The 23,088-nt window shown below is 42.6% G+C and overlaps 1 protein-coding gene across 1 annotated transcript in view; it reads left to right on the top strand.

Annotated features, from left to right (window-relative positions):
* LOC140212316 (A disintegrin and metalloproteinase with thrombospondin motifs 16) overlaps positions 1-23,088 on the top strand; it is a 201,243-nt gene that overhangs the window by 113,464 nt on the left and 64,691 nt on the right. Inside the window, exons 12-14 of the mRNA XM_072283017.1 lie at positions 3,808-3,956; positions 11,159-11,331; positions 15,306-15,436. Of these exons, the coding sequence (XP_072139118.1) occupies positions 3,808-3,956; positions 11,159-11,331; positions 15,306-15,436 (453 nt within the window). The remainder of the gene's footprint in view (positions 1-3,807; positions 3,957-11,158; positions 11,332-15,305; positions 15,437-23,088) is intronic.

Below are 23,088 nucleotides of genomic sequence, written 5' to 3'. Positions count from 1 at the left end.
CATAGTATGCATAAATGTCACCATATACAATCCTGAGATTCATTTTCTTGTGGGTATACTCATAAATCTATAGAATAATAACCGTAACAGAATCAATGAAAGTTGGAAGAAATTATGTGTCTCGTTGATAGTTGAGGGAAAATTCACCATTGTTTATTCTCTCTGCCAAACTGTTCATGGTTAAAGTCAACTTGGACTCTATACCTGAAAGCATAATGGACAGGCAAACAGATGTCATCTATTCTATGCCCTTAGTTGTAGTGTTTATTCAGTAAAATGGTTCTAGCATCTTTTCATTAATTATAATAGCCAGGTTCTTGCTCTGATTATCGCACTTAAAGGCTTGCTTAACTTTAAAGATATGGTCCATGCCTACTATTCATTCCATATTTACCTTTCTCCTTCCTGAAATTGTAATCACATATTAGTATGATGGCAGTTGCCATCACATTCACAAATATCCATGATACGTATTAAACTGTTATTTTCATTTATCAGTATTAATCTGTATGACCCAGTAACCCACAGGTAGGTGAACTTGAATGCTAGGAGGAGATTTTTTAAAGTACTTGTTGTTCTTCCTCTCCACGCCTTGTGGCACATCAGCAGCAACCTTTTGTCATTACCTTAGCCTTACGAGCCCGAGTTGCTAGCTTGACACTCAGCCAGCACGGGTGGAAAGTGTTCAAAGAGCTGGCCAGACCCGGGACGACTTGCCTTGAAGTCTGGTGTGGATGCCACTACTCCGACAGCTGGCACACCTGAAATATTTAATAGCTCAGGAGGCATCTGTGGAAAGTGAGCCAGGGTTAATAACTCAGGATGGTGACTTTTATTCAGAGCTTCACTCAATTCTACATGAAATGCTATCTTTAGTTATTTCTCCTCAGATGTGGACAAACCTGCTAAGTATTAGCAGCATGTTCTGTTTTATTTCACATTTCTAATCTCCATAGTTGTTTTTTTTTTTGGCTTAGTAAGATGTAGGTTGTTAATATTCCCATTAACTTGTCATCGAACCCCAAATCTATTTGAGGATTACAACAGAGGAGTTTTTTTTTTTGACATCAAAACTTAAATTAAGTAATCTGAAAACAAATCATTGTTTTTGTTTTAAAGAATAGGATTTATTAATTCAAAATGATGGAGCAACTCAGCGGGCCAAGCAGCATCTGTGGAAAGAAATAAACAGTCCAAGCTTCAGGACTGACATGCTGAGTTCCTCTAGCACTTTGTCTGTGTTCCTCTGGATTTCCAGCGCTGCAAAACCTCTTGTGTTCAGGATTTATTAAGAATGAGTTTTACTGTATTTTCTGAAGGAGTGGATGTCATAATTAATGATGGTATTTTGCCAAAATGCTGCTGTATTTGTGTTGGTAATAGGAGTTCTATCAAAGACTGTCACAATCATAATTTTTAAATGACAAGTTACTTAAAATCACACCACAGTGATTATTCTTGCCATGAAATGAAAGGCCAGTGAGCTAAATGGATGTTTAATTAGTAAATTATCTATGCCAGGCTTAGATTTTAAGCACTCTACAGAGTTGTTGGCTTTAAGTGTTGCTTTTGTTGGCTGCTTATCAAAATATGATGTATGTCTGTAGTGGCAGGTTCACTGGGAGGTACGTTACTCCAACAAATACAGAAATACGTTTAGTGCAGTAATTGTTCCATTCATTTTTATTGTTTTGGTTCAGATCCATAAAAATATTCTGGTTTTCTACAAGCATAAAAATGTAATAGTTTCCTCTGTGTCGGTTGCATTGCGAATAATTTATTTTTAATGAAAATTTTACACAGTATCAATTTTGGTCAGCTAAAAGATTGCTCAGAGCGCCACTGCATTCCCTCTGTTTGCCACTTTGGATTTGCCTCAACCTTTGGAATAATTTGGTTTATTATTGTCAAATGTACTGAGATACCGTGAAAAGCCATCCACAAAGATCATTTCATCTCATTAGTGCATTGAGGTAGTGCGAGGGAAAACATTAAATGAATGCAAAATCAAGTGTTACAGTTCCAGAGAAAGTGCAGTGCAGGCAGACAATACGTGAAAGGCCATAACGAGGTAGTTTGTGAGGTCAAGATTCTATCTTATTGTAAAGAGGCACAAAAGATTCTCTGGATGCTAGAAATCCAGAGCAACACATGCAAAATGCTGGAGGAACTCAGCAGGTCAGGCAGCATCTGTGGCAGGAAGTAATTTCTCCCATAGATGCTGCCTAGCCTGCTGGATGCCTCCAGAGTTTTTGTGCTGCTCGCTGTGCAGTAGTCGTATAACAGTGGGATAGAAGCTGCTCTTGAGCTTGTTGGCTTTTCGAGCTTTTCTGTCTTCTGCCTGATGAGAAGAGGAAAAGAGAGAATATCCGGGGTAGGTGCGGACTTCGATGATGCGGGCTGCTTTGCTGCGGCAATCAAGAAGTCCATGGATGGAAGGCTGGCTTCCATGATATACTGAGCTGTGTCCACAAGTCTCTGTTGCTTCTTGTAGTCTTCAGCAGAACAGTTGCCGTACGAAGCTGTGATGCATCCAGATAAAATACTTCCTGTGGTGCATCCTTGAGAATAGGTGACGATCAAAGGAGACATGCCAAATTTATTTAGCGTCCTGAGGAAATAGAGGTGCTGGGGAGATTTCCTGGCCATGTCATCTACGCTGTTGAATCAGGACAGGACAATGGTGATGTTCAATAGAGTTGACAGTTTCAGGTTCCTCAAAGGAGCTTGAAGATTTCAACTCTCTTGACTCCAGCGCTGTTGACATAAATAGAAGCATGTGCCCCAGGCCCACAGTCCCCGTCCCCTTCATTAAGTCAGTGGCCAGCTGTTTTGATTTGGTGACACACAGGGAAAGGTCCTTGTCATTACGCTCTCTGTCTTCTTCCTGCACTCTGACTCATCATTAATTAGAGCAGAACCTGGTCATCACACAGTCATGAGTGTATAAGAAATAAAGTAGGGGGCTGAGGAGGTGGCCTTGTGGGCACCAGTGTTGAAGATACTCGTGGCGGATATGTTGTCGCCTATCCTTACTGATTGTGGTGTGTTGGTCAGGAAGTCAAGGATCCAGTTGCAAAGGGAGGTGTTTGGCTGGGATCTACCCAGCACATCCCTTGAAATAGATGGCCTCTGTAAAAGAGGACATGGAATAGTTCCCTTAAATTCCAGCACCCACAGGTTTCCAGGACACCAAGCATTAACAGTCGAACTACACTGGGGAGACACCTAGGAAACACTTACTCTCTGTGCCAAATGGTGGTACACAGGGCTGCAATTGCTCTATTTGGGTTAACAAGTCCATGAAGTATTTAATTTATTAATCAAGAATGGAAGATATTGATTCCTAAAGGTTGTCTCTAATGATGCTGTTGGAGAAGAGGATTCGGAAGTCATGTTCCAGATTTCGTGGTACTAGAGTCTTAAAGAGAAATTGGATTTTTGGCCCATAATGTGCGCACTGAACTCCAACCACCCATTTTACAGCTATCTGATGTTAATCCCAATTTTATTCTCCTCGCATTTTCCTCAACTGTCCCCAGATTCTGTCAGTCTTTCACACACAAGGCATGATTTATAGTGGCCAGCGGACCTCCCATCTTTATTTAGAGATGCGTGATGGTAAAAGGCTCTTTTGGCCCAACAAGCCTGCTCCGCCCAATTACATCCATGTGACCAAGTAACTTACTAACCCATATGTCTTTGGAATGAGCATTGGTCCAAATAAATATTAACATATTAATGAAGTCGGTGTATTGCTTTTTATCTAATTAGCCTCTTCTCAATTCTACTTTTTCTGTAATGTAGTGGTGCCGCCGTGGGCAGTGTGTGAAGCATGGGGATTCAGGACCAAAACCAATCAATGGACGGTGGTCAAACTGGTCCATGTGGTCACCTTGTTCGAGGACCTGTGGTGGCGGAGTGATGAACAGGGAACGTCACTGCACAAGCCCTAGGTAAGGAATGTTCACACTGTTGCTGCTTATCTTCAAAGATTCTCATCCTTTTTCTCGAGGATTTAGAGATCAGAAATTGTGTCAGGTTCTTCTAGCTCAGCAATTCCCAACCTGCCATTAAATGAGGGGTCCGTGGACCCTAGCTAGGGAGCCCCTGCTCAAATTTCTCATGATAAATTGATTCAAGGAATCAATAATTGCCTGATCACCTCGTTTTGGATGTGGTGGGCAAAGAATGGTTAGGAAGGATTGTCACCAAAAGCAAGAAAGAGTGTTGGGAAGGAATACCGAGCAGAGATCTACCGGCCAAGAGCCCATTGTCTCAAGAGTCGGCTACAACAGCAGGTGAGGCTGGTGGTCACATTACTCTCCCACATTCTCTTTGTCTCCCCTCTCTTTCAGCTCCCTCTCCTCTTTCAACTCGCCAGTTCCTCTCTTAGACCCTTGTCCTTTCATTTTCTCACCTTTCTTACACCAAACACTGGCCTTTCATTCCACTTTCCACCTTGCCCTTCAGCCATTCTCTCCCAAGGTGAGACTGTCTCCGAGGATGTTGCTGGGACTTGAGTTATGGAGAGAGGTTGAGCAGCTTGGGACTTTATTCATTGGAATGGAGGAGGATGAGAGATGATCTTATAGAGGTATATATAGTATAAAATAGCGAGGGGCATAGATGGGGTGAAAGCACTCTGTCTTGTTCTCTGGAGTGAAGAACTAGAGGACATAAGGTCACAGTGTGAGGGAAGAGATTTAGTAGGGACCTGAGGGCAACTTTTTCACCCAGTTTTAGTGTGTGTATGGAAAAAGCAGCCAGAGAAAGTGATTGAGACAGGTACATTATTTAAACTATAACTCTGACAGGTACGTAGATAGGAAAGCAGTGAGATAGGGGCCAAGCACAGACAAATGAGACTAGCTTAGACCAGTTAGGTGGAGGAGCTGTATTAAGCTACGCTGTGCAAGGTTGCCATGGTCACAAGACGTTTTGCAGATGCTGGACACCTTGAGCCCAGTGTTTGGCCTGTTTAAACACTGGGTCGGATTGAAAAGGCCAGGGTGCCAGGACCCAAGGGGAGGGACATGCCAGTGTTTAGCTCGTTCTTCCACAAAGTTTTCTCATCTCTGCGCCGAACTGAAACTCTGGCCTGTAACTAACGGGCCCCTAGACCGGATGCAGTGATTACTGACTCCGTGGCTGTGGACTGACTTTCGTGAACTTCATTTGTTTGATTGCTTTCATTGTTTGCACGATTTGTTTGTTCTTTTGCACGTTGGGTGCTTGACGGTCTTTTTTTAAATGGGTTCTACTGGGTTTCTTTGCTTTGTGGCTGCCTGTAAGAAGACAAATTTCTAAGTTGCATGCAGTATACATAGGCATCCGTTAGTCTCATGAGACCATGGATTTGCGCCTTGGAAGGTTTCCAGGGCGCAGGCCTGGGCAAGGTTGTATGGAAGACTGGCTATTGCCTATGCTGCAAGTCTCCCCTCCCCACGCCACCGATGTTGTCCAAGGGAAGGGCATTAGGACCCATACAGCTTGGCACCGTATACATACTTTGATAATAAATGTACTTTGACTTTGACACACGCAATATGCTGGAGGAACTCAGCAGGTCAGGCAGCATCTATGGAGAAGAATAAACAGTCGATGTTTCGGGCTGAGACCCTTCCTGAGGACAGGAAAGGGAGGGGAAAGAAGCCAGACTAAGAAGGTGGGGGGCAGGGGAATGTGTACAAACAGGCAGGTGATAGGTGAGACCATTTGAGGGAAAAGGTGGGTGAGGGAGGAGGAATGAAATGAGAAGCTGGGACGTGATAGGTAAAGGGCTGAAGAAGGAAGAATCAAATAGGGGAGGACATTAGAGTTTGGATGAAAGGGAAGGAGGAGAGGCAACGTACCATTTTAAAAAAACACATTCTTGCCTGTAAGGACTTATTAAAGATACTGTAAAGATGTGGAAAAAGGTTTTGTGGTCAGATGAGACAAAAGTGGGACTTTTTGGCTCTATGCTAAGTGGTACGTGTGGTGTAAATCCAATACTGCACATCAGCTGGGTAACACCATTCCTACTGTTGAGTATGGTGGAGAAAGCATCACGCTATGGGAATGCTTTTCAACAGCAAGGACTGGAAACCTTGTCAGGATTGATGGGAAGATGAATGCTGCTAAATACGGAGAGGTGCTGGATAAAAACCAGCTAGCCTCTGCCAGAAAGTTTAAACTGGGGAGGAAGTTTGTCTTTCACCAGGACAACGACCCGAAGCACACTGCCACAGCAACCATGGAGTGGCTTCAAATGAAGAAAATCGAAAAATGAAGAAGCGTCGACTGTTTATTTCCTTCCATGGATGCAGCCTGACCTGCTGAGTCTCTCCAGCATTTTGTGTGTATTACTGCAACATATTTCCCATCTCGTGGTATACTGATTTTAAACAATGAGATCCATGGCTTGAGAATTTCAATTGGAAACCATATTCATGAACCTGATTCTCAGTGACTGTGTTCTATACTTGTGTGCTTTATACTAGATCAAATCCCTCACTGAATGATCTGACATTCATTTCTCCATAAAGGCACTCTGATCGAGGGTGTGCCATAGAAAATAGTTTCAATCAGCCTGCATGCATTGAGGTATAAAATACTACCTCTGGCATCACTTTTTAAAACTTTTGGAGCAAGAAGCAGTATTGTCAGGTATTTACTTTAAATTTTCAATTCTATGTGATGTCACACAAGATACCGTCATCGTCATTATGTGCCGTGCTGTATGGCGTGGGCATTCATGATCTTGACCATGATCGGTCTTGGCAAATGCTTCTCAGAAATGGTTTAACATTGCTTTCTTCTGGGCAGTGCCTTTACCAGCTGGGTGACCCCAGCCATTATCAATACTCTTCAGAGATTTTCTGCCTGGCGTCAGTGGTTGCATAACTAGGAGTTGTGATATGCACCAGCTGCTCACACGACCATCCACCGCTGCTCCTGTGGCTTCACCTGACCCTGATCACCAAGGTGCTACACCTTGCCCAAGGATGACATGCAGACTAGAGGAGAGAAGGAGCACCTTACACCGCTCTTGATAGAGACATACCTGCAGCCTGGTACCCAATGCAGGAGGTACCAGATCTACAATGGCATTGGTCAAGTTCAGGGCACCATCTAGCTCTGGAGAACTGTAGTGTTCTCACAAGTAAACATATAAAATCACAGACATAAAGCCAGCAAATTGTACATAAACAATTCAAATAAGTACTAGAATTATTTTTTAATCTTTATATGTGCAATTAGCATCAGGCCTTCTTCATAAACTGCAATGATGAATTGAAATGTCTACTATTTGAGATTTCCCATTTCCAAGGAGAAAGGGGGACTGCACGATCAAGCGGGGGTTCCCAACCCTTTTTTTATGCCATAAGCCAATACCATTAAGCAAGAGGTCCATGGACCCCAAGTGGAAACCCCTGTTCAAAACCTTTTGTTAACCAATCCCAGGTGAATGTAAGGTCCTTCAAGTCCCTTTCAACCAACTCTGCTACATCAGGTTGCAACTACAGTACATCCATGTTGATTAAACACTTTAGCAGGGGATCGAACTGCAACAAAATCCCATTCACACCAGCTGAGCTAAAGTTCATCCTTTTAAAATTGTTGGCACTTTATTAAAATCCCTCCCTCCATCATTAACATTTTGCAGGCATCCAAGATCTCATTTTGCACATATTTTCTCCAAATTATGGTATTACTTTAGACCTTTAGCAGGCTCCAAAGCATGTTGGACATTAAGTATTTGATAACCGACATTAATTAGGCTTGCTATATATCTGGTATACAGAAGACTGTTATAAAGTGAAATATGATTGACTGGTTTGCACTGTAAAATGGAAGTTATCCAATCAGGATAAATATATCAATGATCTCACTTTAAGGAATCTTTATCTCATTTTCTCACATTCTCATTATTTATTGCTATTTATTTATTTCTGCCTTTGCAAAGTTTGTTGCCTTCTGCACGCTGGTTGATCTTTTATTGATCATGTTATAGTTTCTATTCTATAGATTTGCTGAGTATGCCCACAGGAAAATGAATCTCAGGGTTCTATATGCAACATTTATGTACTGTGATAATAGCATTTACTTTGAATTTTGAATACATCTACCAGAAAGAGAATTGAGATGTTATAATGGGGAACTGAAATGTAAGTAAGATATTGACTTGTTTAATACCAATTAAAATAACAAGAGTATGTTCTCAGGTGTTTATAATGATAGTACAAGTATGCCCGCAATGGTTTATTTTATATAAGTCTAAAGTTTTGACTTAGTTTTCCTCTAATTATGGTAATTAGAGAAAGTAATAGCAGGGGTCATTTATGACCTTGAGCTAAATTGTTAATTTAAATGAACGCTGGCATATTGAACTAGTCTGGCACAAGCCAGTGGCAGAACTATTCTTGTTGTCCAACTGAGCAATAATGTCCAGCTGGTAATGTGATTTTTCAGTAGGTTAAGATTAGCTTCCAGACTAATCAGTTGAACTACGAAGACATTTAGACAGTTCCTCCTTGTTAATCCCGTCAAACAAAACAGCAGGATATCCAAAATGTAGAGCTTCAACAAGGTAATAGAACAATATTGCTTCAATACTGGGCAAGATCTGTATCTTTTGTTTTAACCAGATGGAAGTGAGAAGATTACATTGAATAGAAACTATTTCCCCCCCCCCCCCCCAAGACTTCCTGTTTCCTTTAAACCTTGCCAATGAAGAAAGTTAGTATTTTATTCAGGCACATACATATACACACCTATGAGTTAATCATATCCACTTCCACTGTCTGGAGAATTATTTATTGGTTTTGTATTCATCTCAGAGCATCCCGAATTTATTTGTCATTGAATATTATTAAGAACCCAAAGATTAAATGGACATGCAGAGTGATGTCGAGTAGTGTGACGTTCTTGTTGCCTGTGTGAAATTGTTCTGTTACAGGTCATGGAAATGGCATAGCACAACCCCCCCCCCCCCAACCCCACTAAACTACACCTTAAATGCAGGACTCACACAGTGTTCAACATTATTAAATATTATCAACCTTGCTTGGGCTGATGGCAGTGAATCCGGCAAGTAGGACCTATTATGTTTGTTCTTTAACAAAGAAAGACTTGTGTGGGTTTAAAAGTGAACGCATTTATTAACAGGAGACATTCACTGGAGAAATCCATTCTGTTTTACCAGCACCAGCAATCTGCTGAGAATCTACAAAGACTTCCTCCATTTCCTCAGCAACCGTGTGCACCTTTCTCTTGGTAGCCCCAGCCTTACAGCACCTTGCAAAATGATTCTTCTTCCCACAATTATTGCAGGACTTTCCATAAGCAGGGCATCTCTTTGGGATGTGCCTACCTCCATATTTGCTGCATCTCTTTGGTTTGCGGTTGCTTTGTGAAAAGCCTTGTGCTCTGCCCCTCCGTTTTCACAACATGCACTATTGTTTCTGCCTGTTGCAGCTCCTTAGTTTGTGCTCGTGTGGTCTCCACTGCCCTACACATACTCACACCCTCTTCTAGCGTTAAATCTTTGTCACAGAGCAATCTTACTATAAGCCCATTATTTGGGATTCTACAAACTATTTTGTCTCTGACCAGTGAGTCTCTCAAATCTCTGAACTTACAGGACTTACTCAGTGTGTGAAGCTCAGCTAAGTATTGGCCACAGCTAACACTTCGTTTCTGGTCACAGGAAAAGAGCTTGTATCTTTCAAATGTGACGCTTTTATTTGGGATGATATAGACAATTTTTGGCATCAGAATATCCAATTTAAAGTCTGCCTCATCAATTTGAAATCTGTTGTATATGGCCAGAGCACCTTCACCAATTGCGTGTAGAAAGATAGATGCTTTCAAATTTTCCTCTGCTCTGGCGGCTCTGCTCGCCGCTAAGTATATATTGAATCACTGTTTGAAGCATTTCCAATTATCAGCTAGATTGCTGGTAAACTGCATAGGTGTGGGAGGACTTGGATAATCTATTACAGAATATTTTGGGTTTCTCTCACCTCATTTTCTTGGTGAACTTTAAGCCAGCGTACTCTTTTGCTGGCGGCTTCTCTCTGTCGGAACCTGGCGTCTCTTTCTTAGTCGCTCAGGGCATTCATTTATGCTGAGTATTCAGACCGCACTCCAACTTCTGACACCATGTTATGTTCTTTTAACAAAGGTTTAATAAACTAACATATTTACTAACAGGAGACAGTCATGAAAGTGATCCATTCTGTTCTTAGTTAGAGAACAACTGGTTCTTAAATCAAACTTATTGAGTGCTCCTACCACCCCAGTCTCACAGCCAATATCCTCAAGTCCAGACCAACTTAATTGTCCCTACCATCCATTCTAGTTACTTCCCTCATTCACACACCCTGCAACTCCGCCATCCCTACTTTCTTCTGCCTGTAGCCCAATCACCAATTCACCCGTCACTTCCCTTCATCTTTTCACCTCCAAGCCTTTAACTCTCCTGACTGACTTTGAGGACCCCAAACCTCATTCATCCCTCGGCCACCCTACACACCACAGATCATCACCCCACCAGCCACTCCTCAATCTCCCTGCTTCCTCACCAAGCTGTCACTTGATTGACCATCCAACCTATCCCTCCTGTGATGGTAATGCTTTTTAACGATGACACTAACTGGAACACAAGGTTTGTGGCAGGAGCTTGAAGACTCCTTGGGCGCCACAGTCGTGTAGACCAGCATGGTGCTATAGTGGTTAGCACAAAACTTTACAGTGCAGCCAACCGGAGTTCAATTCCCACTGCTGCCTGTAATGAGTTTCTACGTTCGCCCCTTTACTGCGTGGGTTTCCTCTGGGTGCTCTGGTTTCCTCCCACATCCAAAGACATACTGGTTGGTAGGTTAATTGGTCATTTTAAATTGTCCCGTGTTTAGGCTAGGATGAAATCGGGGGATTGCTGGGTGGTGTGCGAAAGGACCAGAAGAGTCTATTCCACACTGTATCTCAAAAAATGTTTTAAAAATAATATAACTTAATAAAGCTGAGGTGTTAACTCAGTATGAACATATAGTGTCTTAATGTATTGTGAAGACAGAATGTTAATATGTTTGTAAAGACAGGACAACCATTATGTTTGTTCTGAATATATGTAACCTGATATATGTGAACAATTCACTTTTTTTTAATACAGGCCCCAGTATGGAGGAAAATTCTGTGATGGTAATACTCGTATGTACAAGCTCTGCAATAATCAAAATTGCCCCAAAAATAGTGTTGACTTCAGATCACAGCAATGTGCGGAATACAACAGCAAGCCATTCCGAGGGTGGTACTATAGCTGGAAGCCATATGTGCATGTTGAAGGTAAATCTGTACTTGTTTTAAGTTACACTAAACTGCTTTGCAAATCGAAAGTAATATTGAATATTCTTTGCAGTTGAATGATTGTTTGGTCAGGCATAGGCTTACAATCCAGGCCATGTTCTCTTCTCACTGCTGCCATCAGGAAGGAGGTACAGGAGCCTTTGGTCCCACACCACCAGGTTCAAGAACTGTTATTACTCCTTAATCACCAAGCCTCTGAATCATCATGAATAACTTCACTCATCTCAACTCAATCCGCAACTTACGGACTCACTTTCAAGTACCCTACAACTCATGTTTCCATTTATTACTTATTTATATATTATTATTATTTCACTTTTTTCTTCTTTTTTGCATTTGCACAATTTGTTGCCTTTTGTACATTGGTAGGCTGTGTGTCTTTAGGTGCTGTATTTCATTGATTCTGTTAAGTCCCTTAGTATTTACTGTGAATGCCTACAAGAAATGAATCTCAGGGTAGTGTATAGTGATGTATATGTACTTTGATGATAAATTTACTTAGAATTTTTTGAATTTTGATCTTGGAAGGAGTTTTATGAATTAATTGGAGCCTAAACGTCCTACTTCTAAAGCATCATTAACACATATGAAAAGACCTCACCAAGCCTCAGCTGTAAGGATGTGGACTCTGGTTGGAGGATCAGAAGATCGTTGCATGTGGTTTTAAATTTAGACTGAGAAAGTAGCGAAAGGGAAGAAAAAAGGTTAAAGGATTAAGGTTCATGGGGTGAGCATCGGCTAGGTGTCAGGTACAGATTAAAGAATGCTCACGCCGGGGCTCTGTGGAATGCAGGAAACAATTCCGGACATACAGTAAATCTGGAAAAGTTAACAGACTTAAGATGTGTTTTAGCCATGGGAGCGGTTATAAATCTGTGCAAGCATTTTGAGTGGATGCCTTGGGATTCAGGCAGCAAGAGAGGCTGCTGTAGGATTGTGGTTGTCGGCGAATAGGAAACATCAAAGGAGAGGAAAGAAGCAAAGCTTGGGCAAATTGGAGTTTGCTTAGAGGGGTGTCTTGGAGATTGGCCAAGGATTTAGTGAAGAAGCTGAGCCTGAACATTGTCAATGTGTGCATATTTGGTATCAGTGACACGGGGGGGGAGAGTTGCCTTAAACAATAACACAAAAATACGATACTGCAGATGTAAGTAATCTGAAATAAAAGCACAAAACCTTAAAATTTATCAGATTAGACAACATCAATGGAAAGAAGAGCAAAGTTAGTGTCACAGGTTGAGGATGTATCATCAGTACATGATTAGTGTATTATAGTGCTGATGAAATCTGCATTCTGAGATCACCTGATACTGTCGTTCCCACCACAGATGCTGATTAACAAGCTGAGTGTTTCCAGCATTTTCTGTTCTAATGGTAACACTGCTTAATTTTAAATACATTTTACAAGCGACTTGTTGCTCCTCTGGCTTTTGCTTTGTTGAATTTCTTTGCTCGTCAACACGAGGACTGTCAGAGTTGAGAATAATTCTACACCTGCCCCCACACCCAGCTCCGCTACCCTAATCCAAGGGGTAGGTCGCTGATTTAAAAAGCAAGCACCACAATGTTAATAATGTCTCCTGATCAGGGGAAAAAAAGTGTTTTCCAGAGGAGGTTCACAAGAATTTTTCTGGGAATGAAATGGTTAACATATGAGGAGCATTTGATGGCCATGGGTCTGTACTTGCTGGAGTTTAGAAGAATGATAGGAGATCTCACAGTTCCCTACTGAATATTGAAATCCCTAGATGGTAGATGTGGAGAGGATGTTTCCAATACTGGGGAGTCTAGGACCAGAGGGCACAACTTCAGTATATGTCCCTTTACAATAGAGATGAGGAGGAGTTTATTTAGCCAGAGGGTGGTGAATCTGTGGAATTTATTGCCATAGATAGACGGAGGCCAGGTCATTGGGTATATTTAAAGCGGAGGTTCATAGGTTCTTGATTAGTAAGGGTGTCAAATGTTGTAGGAAGAATGCAGGAAAATGGGTTGAGAGAGATAATAAATCTGCCATGATGGAATGATGGGGTAGGCTTGCTGGGCCAAATAGCCTTATTCTACTCCAATGTCATATGGTCTAGTACAGCGGTCCCCAACCACTGGGCCGCGGACCGGTACTGGGCCGCAAAGCATGTGCTACCGGTCCGCGAGGAAACGATATGAGTCAGCTGCACCTTTCCTCATTCCTTGTCATGCACCGTTGAACTTGAACGTAGGGTTGCCAGCTGTCCCGTATTTTCCCCGCTAAGGTAGAGCGTTCCTATGAAACCTTTCATGCTGAAATGGCGTAAAGCAAAGAACCATTAACTTATATGGGAAAAATTTTGAGCGTTCCCAGACCCAAAAAATAACCTAACAAATCATACCAAATAACACATAAAACCAAAAATAAATAACACTAATATATAGTAAAAGCAGGAATGATATGATAAATACACAGCCTATATAAAGTAGAAATAATGTATGTACAGTATAGTCAGGAAGATGAAGGCAAAACCGATTTGTGGGGGGGGAAATCGGCACGTACGCGCATGCGCACATCACGTGCACGTCACGCATGCGCACACAGGTGCCCGCGCAAGGCTTCATGGTCATGGTAGTCTTTCTTGGGGTAAAGTGTCCTGGGATTTGACTGCTACTTTTGGGAGTGAGAAAGTTGGCAACCCTAACTGTAAAAGACATGTTGAGGTGAGTTTAACCCTACTTGAACACCCCTCCCGGTCAGCCGGTCCGCAAGAATATTGTCAATATTAAGCCGGTCCGCAGTGCAAAAAAGGTTGGGGACTCCTGGTCTAGTAGGACCAAGGTACTGTAGAGAATGATCATGAACACTTTCTTCATTCAGTATCAGCCAGCAATCCAGACAAAGTGAATGTCAGTGTGCCTTTATTGTGGAGTGTGAGAGCTGAGGGAAGTGATGGGTAGTGGCAGGGACAACAGGAGGCTCGGCACAGCAATTCTCCGAGCTGCTTCCATCTGAAACTTGCCCCATTCCTGTTCTACCCTGCCATTCCAGGTCCTGTCTGCAGTTTCTCTTGGCATGGCAGCCAACTGCTACTCAGGTGATCCAATCCCAGAAAGCTGGCTTGTATTTGTCTACTTAGCATCTGTTGAATGAAAATCACTGCTATCACAGTGGTGATCTGGCCAATCGTCAAAATCTTATCCATAATGTGTTTAAAAGCTGATTCCAACCTAGCAACATCATGCTTTTATTTGTGAGTTGTTATACTTCCCAGTGGAAAAAGAATTGTTCTCAATTTCCTAAGCTGCCATTCTAATCAGCCTTTAATGAGAGCTGATGGTTTATGCCAATTTGTGGTCTGTTTCATGTGAACGATTGTGGCCATGGAGAATGCACTGGGACAGTCCCAAGAGATGAAAGAGCAGGATAACTATCAGCTCCACAAACTGCAGAAACCACAGCCACTACCTGTGGTGTACTTGATTTGCTTCGCACTACCCTGAGCCTTAATGCACAAACTGGCACAAATCTCCTGCATGGTCCAACAAAAGGCTTGTTGTTTCTTGAAGGGGCGAATAGGACGTTAAGGCTTTGGATGTTGGAAAGCAATAGTTTAGTTTGCTGCCGGTTTTGTTTGACGAAATGCCAGGGGAGAAGTGGAATCCAGGGCCGAGGCTGTTGAACATCTTGCATGATGCCAGGCCTTTCCATCGCATGTTCTGTCGTTGCAGAGCAAGCAAGGGAGTTAAGTAGGTTCAGGGAAAATCTCAGTATTTCTGCAACTCACAGAAAGTCCCGGATTTCCCATGTTTTATGGAAAGTTAATTGTATAGTGAATAAAACCATAGCTCGGAAATATTCAACTCCTTAGCAAGTTACCATGTGCTGGAATTGCATTAAGAATTGCCTGTCTCCCAGTGCGGTTAAGGCTGCCCTGTGCAAAATTTTTTCAAAAAGGCACTAAATCTCAGCTTGTCATTTCCAGACCACGACCTTTGCAAACTCTACTGTGCTGCAGAGGACTTTGACTTCTTCTTCGCACTTTCAAGTAAAGTCAAAGATGGAACACCGTGCTCAGAGGAAAGGTCCGACGTGTGTATAGATGGCGTATGCGAGGTAAATTGTGTGTATTATCAATACTTACTCCCAGTCACTACTAAGTATTCCCAATTCTCTGCCGCGTAATATATCTTCAGTCTTTAGTAAAATTGAGTGGACTTCTTCCATCTTCTAATTGATATGAAAAATGTGCAACTGAAAACATAAAAAATAGCATTTATTACATTGTCTTCCTGCACATTAATAGAGGAAATCTAAGCCATATGGATCATCAGATTCAACAGAATTGCAACTTAAGCTGTTATGTTCTTGATATTGCTCTCAAAGGTTATTAATATATTAAACCATTTATCCAATTCAATTCTGAGTGCCTAGGGTGTATATTTATCTTTATGGTTTGATGGGTGTGAGTGGGATGATAAAATGGTGGAAGATAAAATATTTTATAAATCTGGACTCAATGCTGACTTCAGTTATTATTGGAAACAGGTTCAAGAGAGGGTAATCAATGTTGTGGGGCTGTCAACCAATCTGCCCTCAGCAACTGATTCAAAGTGGGTGCAAGCAATGTTTTTTTTTCAGAAATATGTTGCGGTCTGAGTTGCCAAGCCTTGGGTCAATCGTAAAAATGTTTTACCTGATAGCAAAGGAGGCTGGCTTGCTGTTCTGTAAACAACATCAGCCCTCCCCAATCTCCTTCCTGCTATTGACCTTCTCCCTGGTAAGGAGGGTCACAGCAGATTTAATACCACTGGCATGTGTCGCGAAACCTGTTGTTATGTGGCAGCAATACAATGCAGTACATAAAAATGGAAACTGTAAATTTCAGTAAGAAGTATATTTATATTTTAAAAACTTATATTAAATAATTAGTGCAAAAAAGAGAGAAAATAGAAAAGGTAGTGAGGTAGTGTTCATGGGTTCAATGTCCATTCAGATGTCTGATAGCAGAGGGGAAAAAGCTGTTTCTGAACTGGTGAGTGTGTGTCTTCAGGCTTCTGTACCTCCTCCCTGATAGTCTTAGTCATACTTTATTGATCCCGGGGGAAATTGGTTTTCGTTACAGTTGCACCATAAATAATTAAATAGCAATAAAATCATAAATAGTTAAATAGTAATATGTAAATTATGCCAGGAAATAAGTCCAGGACCAGCCTATTGGTAGCAATGAGAAGTGGACATGTCCTGGGTGATGGGGACCTTCATGACAGATGCTGCCTTTTTGAGGCATCGCTCCTTGAAGCTGTCCTGGATGCTGGGGAGGCCAGTGCCCATGATGGAGCTGACTGAGTTTACAACTTTCCACAGCTTACTTATTATTAGATTATGAGGACACGCAATCCTCTTTTATTGTCATTTAGTAATGCATGCATTAAGAAATGATACAATATTCCTCCGGTGTGATATCACAAAACACAGGACAGACCAAGACTGAAAAAACTGACAAAACCACATAATTATAACATATAGTTACAACAGTACAACAATACCATAACTTGATGAAGAAGTCCATGAGCACAGTAAAATGTTCAGTCTCTCAAATGTCCCACATCTCACGCAGACGGGAGAAGGAAGAAAAACTCTCCCTGCCATGCCCAACCACGGTCCGACTCTGAGGCGTCCGAAAACTTCGAGCTCTGATCAGCTTTCGGACACCGATTACTGAGCGCCATCTCTGTCCGAGCGATTTGACCTACTTCTTGGTTGCCAACAGCAAGCAAAACCAGGGATTTTGAGGCCTTCCCTCTGAAAGATTCACGACCGCACAGTAACAACAACAGCGAACGAGCGTTTCAGAAATTTTTCCAGATGTTCCTCTGTACTTTCACATCCCTCTCCATCAAATCAGAATTGTCCACGGCCCCTATTTAACGGATATGATATCATTTTTTACCGGAGGGCTGCGCACGCGCGGTGCGCTGCTTTCTCTCCTCCCGCCAATTATTTCGAGTAGGATGAAAGAGATAAGGAGAGCAGATACTCTTTCAAGCACTGGTTTTGGGCAGAAAGAGCAGGATGCCAACCAATTAACCTACTGTAAGAACAACCTAACACTCCCTCCCACATAGCCCTCTATTTCCCTATCATTCATATGACTATCAAAGAGTTTCTTATATGTCCCTTACGTATCCACCTCTTTCACAACCCCTGGCAGGGCATTCCACGCACCCACCAGTTTTTTAAAAAAAAACTGAATCTCGGACATACCCATATACTTCCCTCCAGTCACCTTAAAACTATGCCCCTCATATTAGCCATTTCTGCTTGGGGAAAAAGTCTCTGGTTGCCCAATTGATCTATGCCTCTTATCATCTTATAGACTTCTATCAAGTCATCTCTCATCTTCCTTCACTCCAAAGAGAAAAGCCCTAACTCACTCATCCTATCCTCGTAAGAATATTTGGTGAAAAAGGTTACTGATCTCGGGTAACCATTGTAAAAGCCCTAGCATATATAGTTGAAAGGAATGGTCTTCGCATTCTAATTCCTGGACCACCTGCCTACCTTTGTAGGCTTCTGTTGTGGTCCAAACGTACAAAGTTGTTGGCATATTTCTCCGGAGCAGTGCTGGACTCTTTAACCCCACCTGAGTAGGGTCTGCGGTGTTTGTCCAATTACGGCTCCTCCTAAATCTGCTTCGTGACTAAGGCGGTCTTCCTCACCGCAGAGAAGAGATGACCTTTCCTGAAATTCATCCTACACTTTTTTTAGATTAGATTAAATTATGAGGACACGCAGTCCTCTTTTACTGTCATTTAGTAATGCATGCATTAAGAAATGATACAATATTCCTCCGGTGTGATATCGCAAAAACACAAGACCAAGATTGAAAAACTAACAAAACCACATAATTATAACATATAGTTACAACAGTGCAACAATACCATAACTTGATGAAGAACAGTCCATGGCACAGTAAAAAAGTTCAAAGTTTCTCGAAAATCCCACATCTCACGCAGACGGGAGGAGGAAGAAAACTCTCCCTGCCATGCCCGACCACAGTCCGACTCCGAGTCGTCCGAAAACTTCGAGCTCTGATCAGCCCTCCGACACCGAGTACCAAGCACTATCTCTATCCGAACGTTTCGACCTCAGCCTCGGTCGCCAGCAGCAGGCAAAGCTGGGGATTTTGGGGCCTTCCCTCCAGAGATTCTCGATCGCACAGTAACAACAGCAGCAAACCAGGCATTTCAGAAATTTCTCCAGATGTTTCTCTGCTTCTCACGTCTGTCTTCATCAAATCAGAGTTGTCCATGGCCCCTGTTTAACAGATACGATATCATTTCACCGGAGAGTGCGCGTGCTGCGTCGCGCTGCCATCTTCTCCTCCCGCCTTGAAGAGGTTACTGGGTGTTTCTAGTACTTAGCTGTGTCAGTCTATATATTCCTACTGCAGATGTCTGAATATAACTTAGTAGCACGGTAACACAGTGGTTAACGTAACACCGTTACAGGACCAGCGACCTGGGGTCAGTTCCGCCACCGTTGGTTAGGAGCTTGAACATTCAAGTCGTGACCATGTGGGTTTCCTCCTGGTGCTTCGTTGTCCTCCCATCTTCGAAAGATGTACACATTAGCAGGTTAATTGGTCACATGGGTGTAATTAGCAGCGGGGGTTCATTTGGCCAGGAGGGCCTGCAATTGTGCTGTATCTCTAAACAAATGGTAAATGTTTTCAGCGGGCTGAAATAAGAGCGAGAGGTTGTCTGTTGATTACACAGCGCAGGGGTTAAAAAGAGCTCCGGACCGCTCAGTTTTAGACGGGCTGAAATCAGTGCGACAAGTTGTTGGCGACACAGCGCAAGGTTTAAAAAGAGATCAGGAGCTTTCACCTTCTCAGTGGGCTGAAATGAGGATGAGAGGTTCATTGGTGACAAAGCATGAGGTTTGAAAAGAGCCCAGGAGCTTTCAGCTTCTTTTTGGTGGGCTGAAATCAGCGCGAGAGCTCGTTCGTGGGGGACACAGCGTGAGGTCTGAAAAGAGCTCTCAGCTTCTTTTTGGCAGGCCACGGTCAGCACAGGGCCAATAAACAAGAAAAGAGGTGTAAGTAGGGCACCCATTGGGTGAATGGAGCTTTGTTAGCGTGGTCCGGCTTTGACCCAACAGTCCTGGGCAAGCACAGACAGAGGTTCAAAGTAAGTAAGGAAGGAACTTCCTAGTAATTTTTTTAAATGCATAGCTAGTGCACTGAGAATGGGTCCGTAGATAGTGGCATGTTCCTTGTGTGAGATGTGGGAGGCTTCCAGTCTCCCTGATAATTACACCTGTACAAAGTGCATCCAGTTGCAGCTCTGTAAAGATCGTGTTAAGAAATGGGAGCAGTGGCTGCTTGACCTTCAGCTCGTACTGGAGAATGAGGAGGTGATAGACAGGAGCGACACAGAGGCAGTCACCCCGTAGGTTGCAGGAGGCAGGTACCTGGAGTAACTGTCAGGAGAAGGAAAGGGAGTAGGCAGTCTATGCAGAGTACCTCTGTGGTTGTTCCCCTGAAAGAGACACCCAGATGGTATGTTGCCTCCCAGGTGCCAGGGTCAGGGATGCCTCAGATCAGATCCACAGCATTCTTAAGGGGGAGGGTGAACAGTCGGAAGTCCTGGGTCATATTGTCACCAACGACATAGGTAGGAAAAGGGAGGAGTTCCTGAAGAGAGAATATAGGGAGTTAGGTAGAAAGTTGAAAAGCAGGACCTCGAGGATATTAATCTTTGGAGTGCTGCCTGTGCCACCTGTCAGTGAGGGTAAGAACAGGATGATTTGGCAGAAGAATGCGTGACTGAGGAATTGGTGCGGGGGCAGGGTTTCAGATTTCTGGATCAGTGGGATCCCTTCTCGGGAAGGTCTATACAAAAAGGATGGTTTACACCTGAACCCGAGGGGAGCCAATACACCTACGGGCAGGTTTGCTCAAGCTGTGAGGGAGGGTTTAAACTAACTTGTCTGGGGGACGGCAAATGGGCTGATAGGGCTGAGGATGGCACAGTAGGTACACAAGTAGATGTAATGTGTAGTGAGACAGTGAGGAAGGACTGGTAGATAATACAACACAATTGCAGTTAGTGGGAAGAGTTGAAGAGCAATAGGAGGCCAAAATCAAAAAGGATGATGAATGCAGGACTGAAGGGGTTATATTTGAATACACGCAGTATACAGAAAAAGGTAGATGATCTTGTGGCGTAGTTAGAGATTGGCAGGCATGATGTTGTGGGCATTTCTGAGCTAGGGCTGAAAGAAAATCATAACTGGGAGCTTAACATCCAAGGAGACACTTTGTCTCGAAAGGATGGACAGTTAGGCGGGGTAGTGGGGGTGGAGTGGCTCTGTTGGTAAAAAAAAATTAAACTAGAAGAGGAGACATAAGATCAGAAGATATAGAATCCTTGTAGGTAGAGTTGAGAAACTGCAAAAGTTAAAAGACTCTGATGGGAGTTATTTACAGACCTCCAAACAGTAGCCAGAATGTGGGATATAAATTAAAACAGCAGATAGAAAAGGCATGTAAAAGGGGCAATGTTGCGATAATCATGGGGGATTTCAATATGCAGGTAGATTGGGAAAATCCGGTTGGTGCTGGCTCCCAAGAGAGGGGATCTGTAGAATGCCTAAGACATGGTTTTTTAAAGCAGCTTATGGTTGAGCCCACTCGGGAAAATACAGTTCTGGATTGGATGCTGTGTAATGAACCAGATTTGTTTAGGAAGCTTTAGGTAACGGAACTCTCAGGAGGTGGTGATCATAATGTGATAGAATTCACCCTGCAGTTTGAAAGGGAGAAGATAAAGTCTTATGTATTGGTTTTACACTGAAGTAAAGAAAATTACAGAGGCATGAGAGAGAAGCTGACCAAAGTTGATTGGAAGGGAACACTAGACGGGATGATGGCAGAACAGCAATAGATAATGTTCCTGGGGGCAATTCAGAAGGTGCAGGAAAGGTCCATCCCAGAGATGAAGAAGTATTCTAAAGGGAGGATGCGGAAACAGTGGCTGACAAGGGAAGTCAAAAACAGCATAAAAGCAAATGAGAGGACATATAATAGAGCAATATTAGTAGGAAAGTAGAGGATTGGGACGTTTTTAAAAACCAACAGAAGACAACTAGAAAAGCTATAGAGGAAGGATAGAATATAAAGGGAAGTTAGCCAATAATATAAAAGAGGATACCAGAAGTTTTTTTCCAGATATACATGTATAAAGAGTAAAAGCGAGATGAGAGTCGATACCGGACCACTGGAAAATGCTGGAATGTGAATAATAATGGGGGACAGAGAAATGACGGGTGAACTTACTAAGTATTTTGTATCAGTCTTCACTGTAGAAAACACTAGCAGAATGCCAGAAATGCGAGAGTGTCGGGGGCAGAGGTGAGTATCAATGACATTACTAAGGAGAAGGTGCTTGGGAAGCCGAAAAGCCTGAAGATAGAGAAGTCACTTGGACAGGAAGGAATACATCCCAGGGTTCTGAAAGAGTTAACTGAAGAATATCTTCCAAGAATCACTAGATTCTGGGATGGTTCCTGAGGACTAGAAAATTGCAAATGTCACTCCACTCTTTAAGAAGGGATGGAGGCTGAAGAAAGGAAATTATAGGCCAGTCAGCCTGACTTCAGTGGTTGGAAAAATGTTGGAGTCTATTATTAAGGATGAGGTTTCTTGTTACTTGGAAGCCCATGATAAAATACGCCAAAGTCAGCATGATTTTCCAAAGCGAAATCTTGTCTAACAAATCTGTTGGAATTTTTTGAAGAATTAACAAGCAAGATAGACAATGGAGAGTCGGTGAATGTTGTTTATTTGGATTTTCAGAAGGCCTTTGACAAGGTGCCACACATGAGGCTGCTTAGCAAGATAAGTGCCCATGGTATTACAGAAGAGGTACCAGCATGGACAGAAGATTGACTGACAAGCAGGAGGAAAAGGGGGGAAAGAGGGGGGCCTTGTTGGTTATTGGTGACTAGTGGTGTGCTGCAGAGGTCTGTGTTGGGACCGCTTCTTTTCACATTGTATGTTAATAATTTGGATGATGGAATTGAAGGCTTTGGGCCAAGTTTGCAGATGATATGAAGATGGGTGGAGGGGCAGGCAGTGTTGAGGAAGCCGGGAGTCTGCAGAAGGACTTGGGTTAGCAGAATGGGCAAAGAAGTGGCAAATTTAATATAGAGTGAAGTGTATGGTCATGCACTTTGGTAGAAGGAACAAATGTATAGGCTATTTTCTAAACAGGAAGCAAATTCAGAATCGTAGCTTCAAAGGAACTTGGGAGTCTATGTGCAGGATTTCCTAAAGGCTAACTTGCAGGTTGAGTTGGCGGTAAGGAAGGTATATGCAATGTTAGCATTAATTTCTCGAGGGCTAGAATATAAAGGCAAGGATATAATGCTTAAGTTTTGTAAGGCATTCGTCAGACCACATTTGGAATATCGTGAGCAGTTTTGGGCCCTTTATCTGAAAAAAGATGTGCTTGGTTTGGAAAGGGTGAAGAGGAGGTTCACAAAAAGTTGAGATACAGTGGATGCGAAGAGGATATTTCCTATAATGGGGAGTCTAGGACCAGAAGGCACAGCCTCAGAATTGAGACACGTTCATTTAGAACAGAGGTGAAGAAAAATTTCTTTAGCCAGAGAGTGGTGAATCTGCAGAATTCATTGCCACAGATGGTTGAGCATATTTAAGGTGGAAGTTGATTAATCAGGGCGTCAAAGGCTTCAGG

The sequence above is a fragment of the Mobula birostris genome, chromosome 19, assembly GCF_030028105.1.
Source record: "Mobula birostris isolate sMobBir1 chromosome 19, sMobBir1.hap1, whole genome shotgun sequence".
NCBI lineage: Eukaryota > Metazoa > Chordata > Chondrichthyes > Myliobatiformes > Myliobatidae > Mobula > Mobula birostris.
The sequence above is the reverse complement of the archived record's forward strand: the minus strand, read 5'-3'. Positions and strand labels throughout refer to the sequence as shown.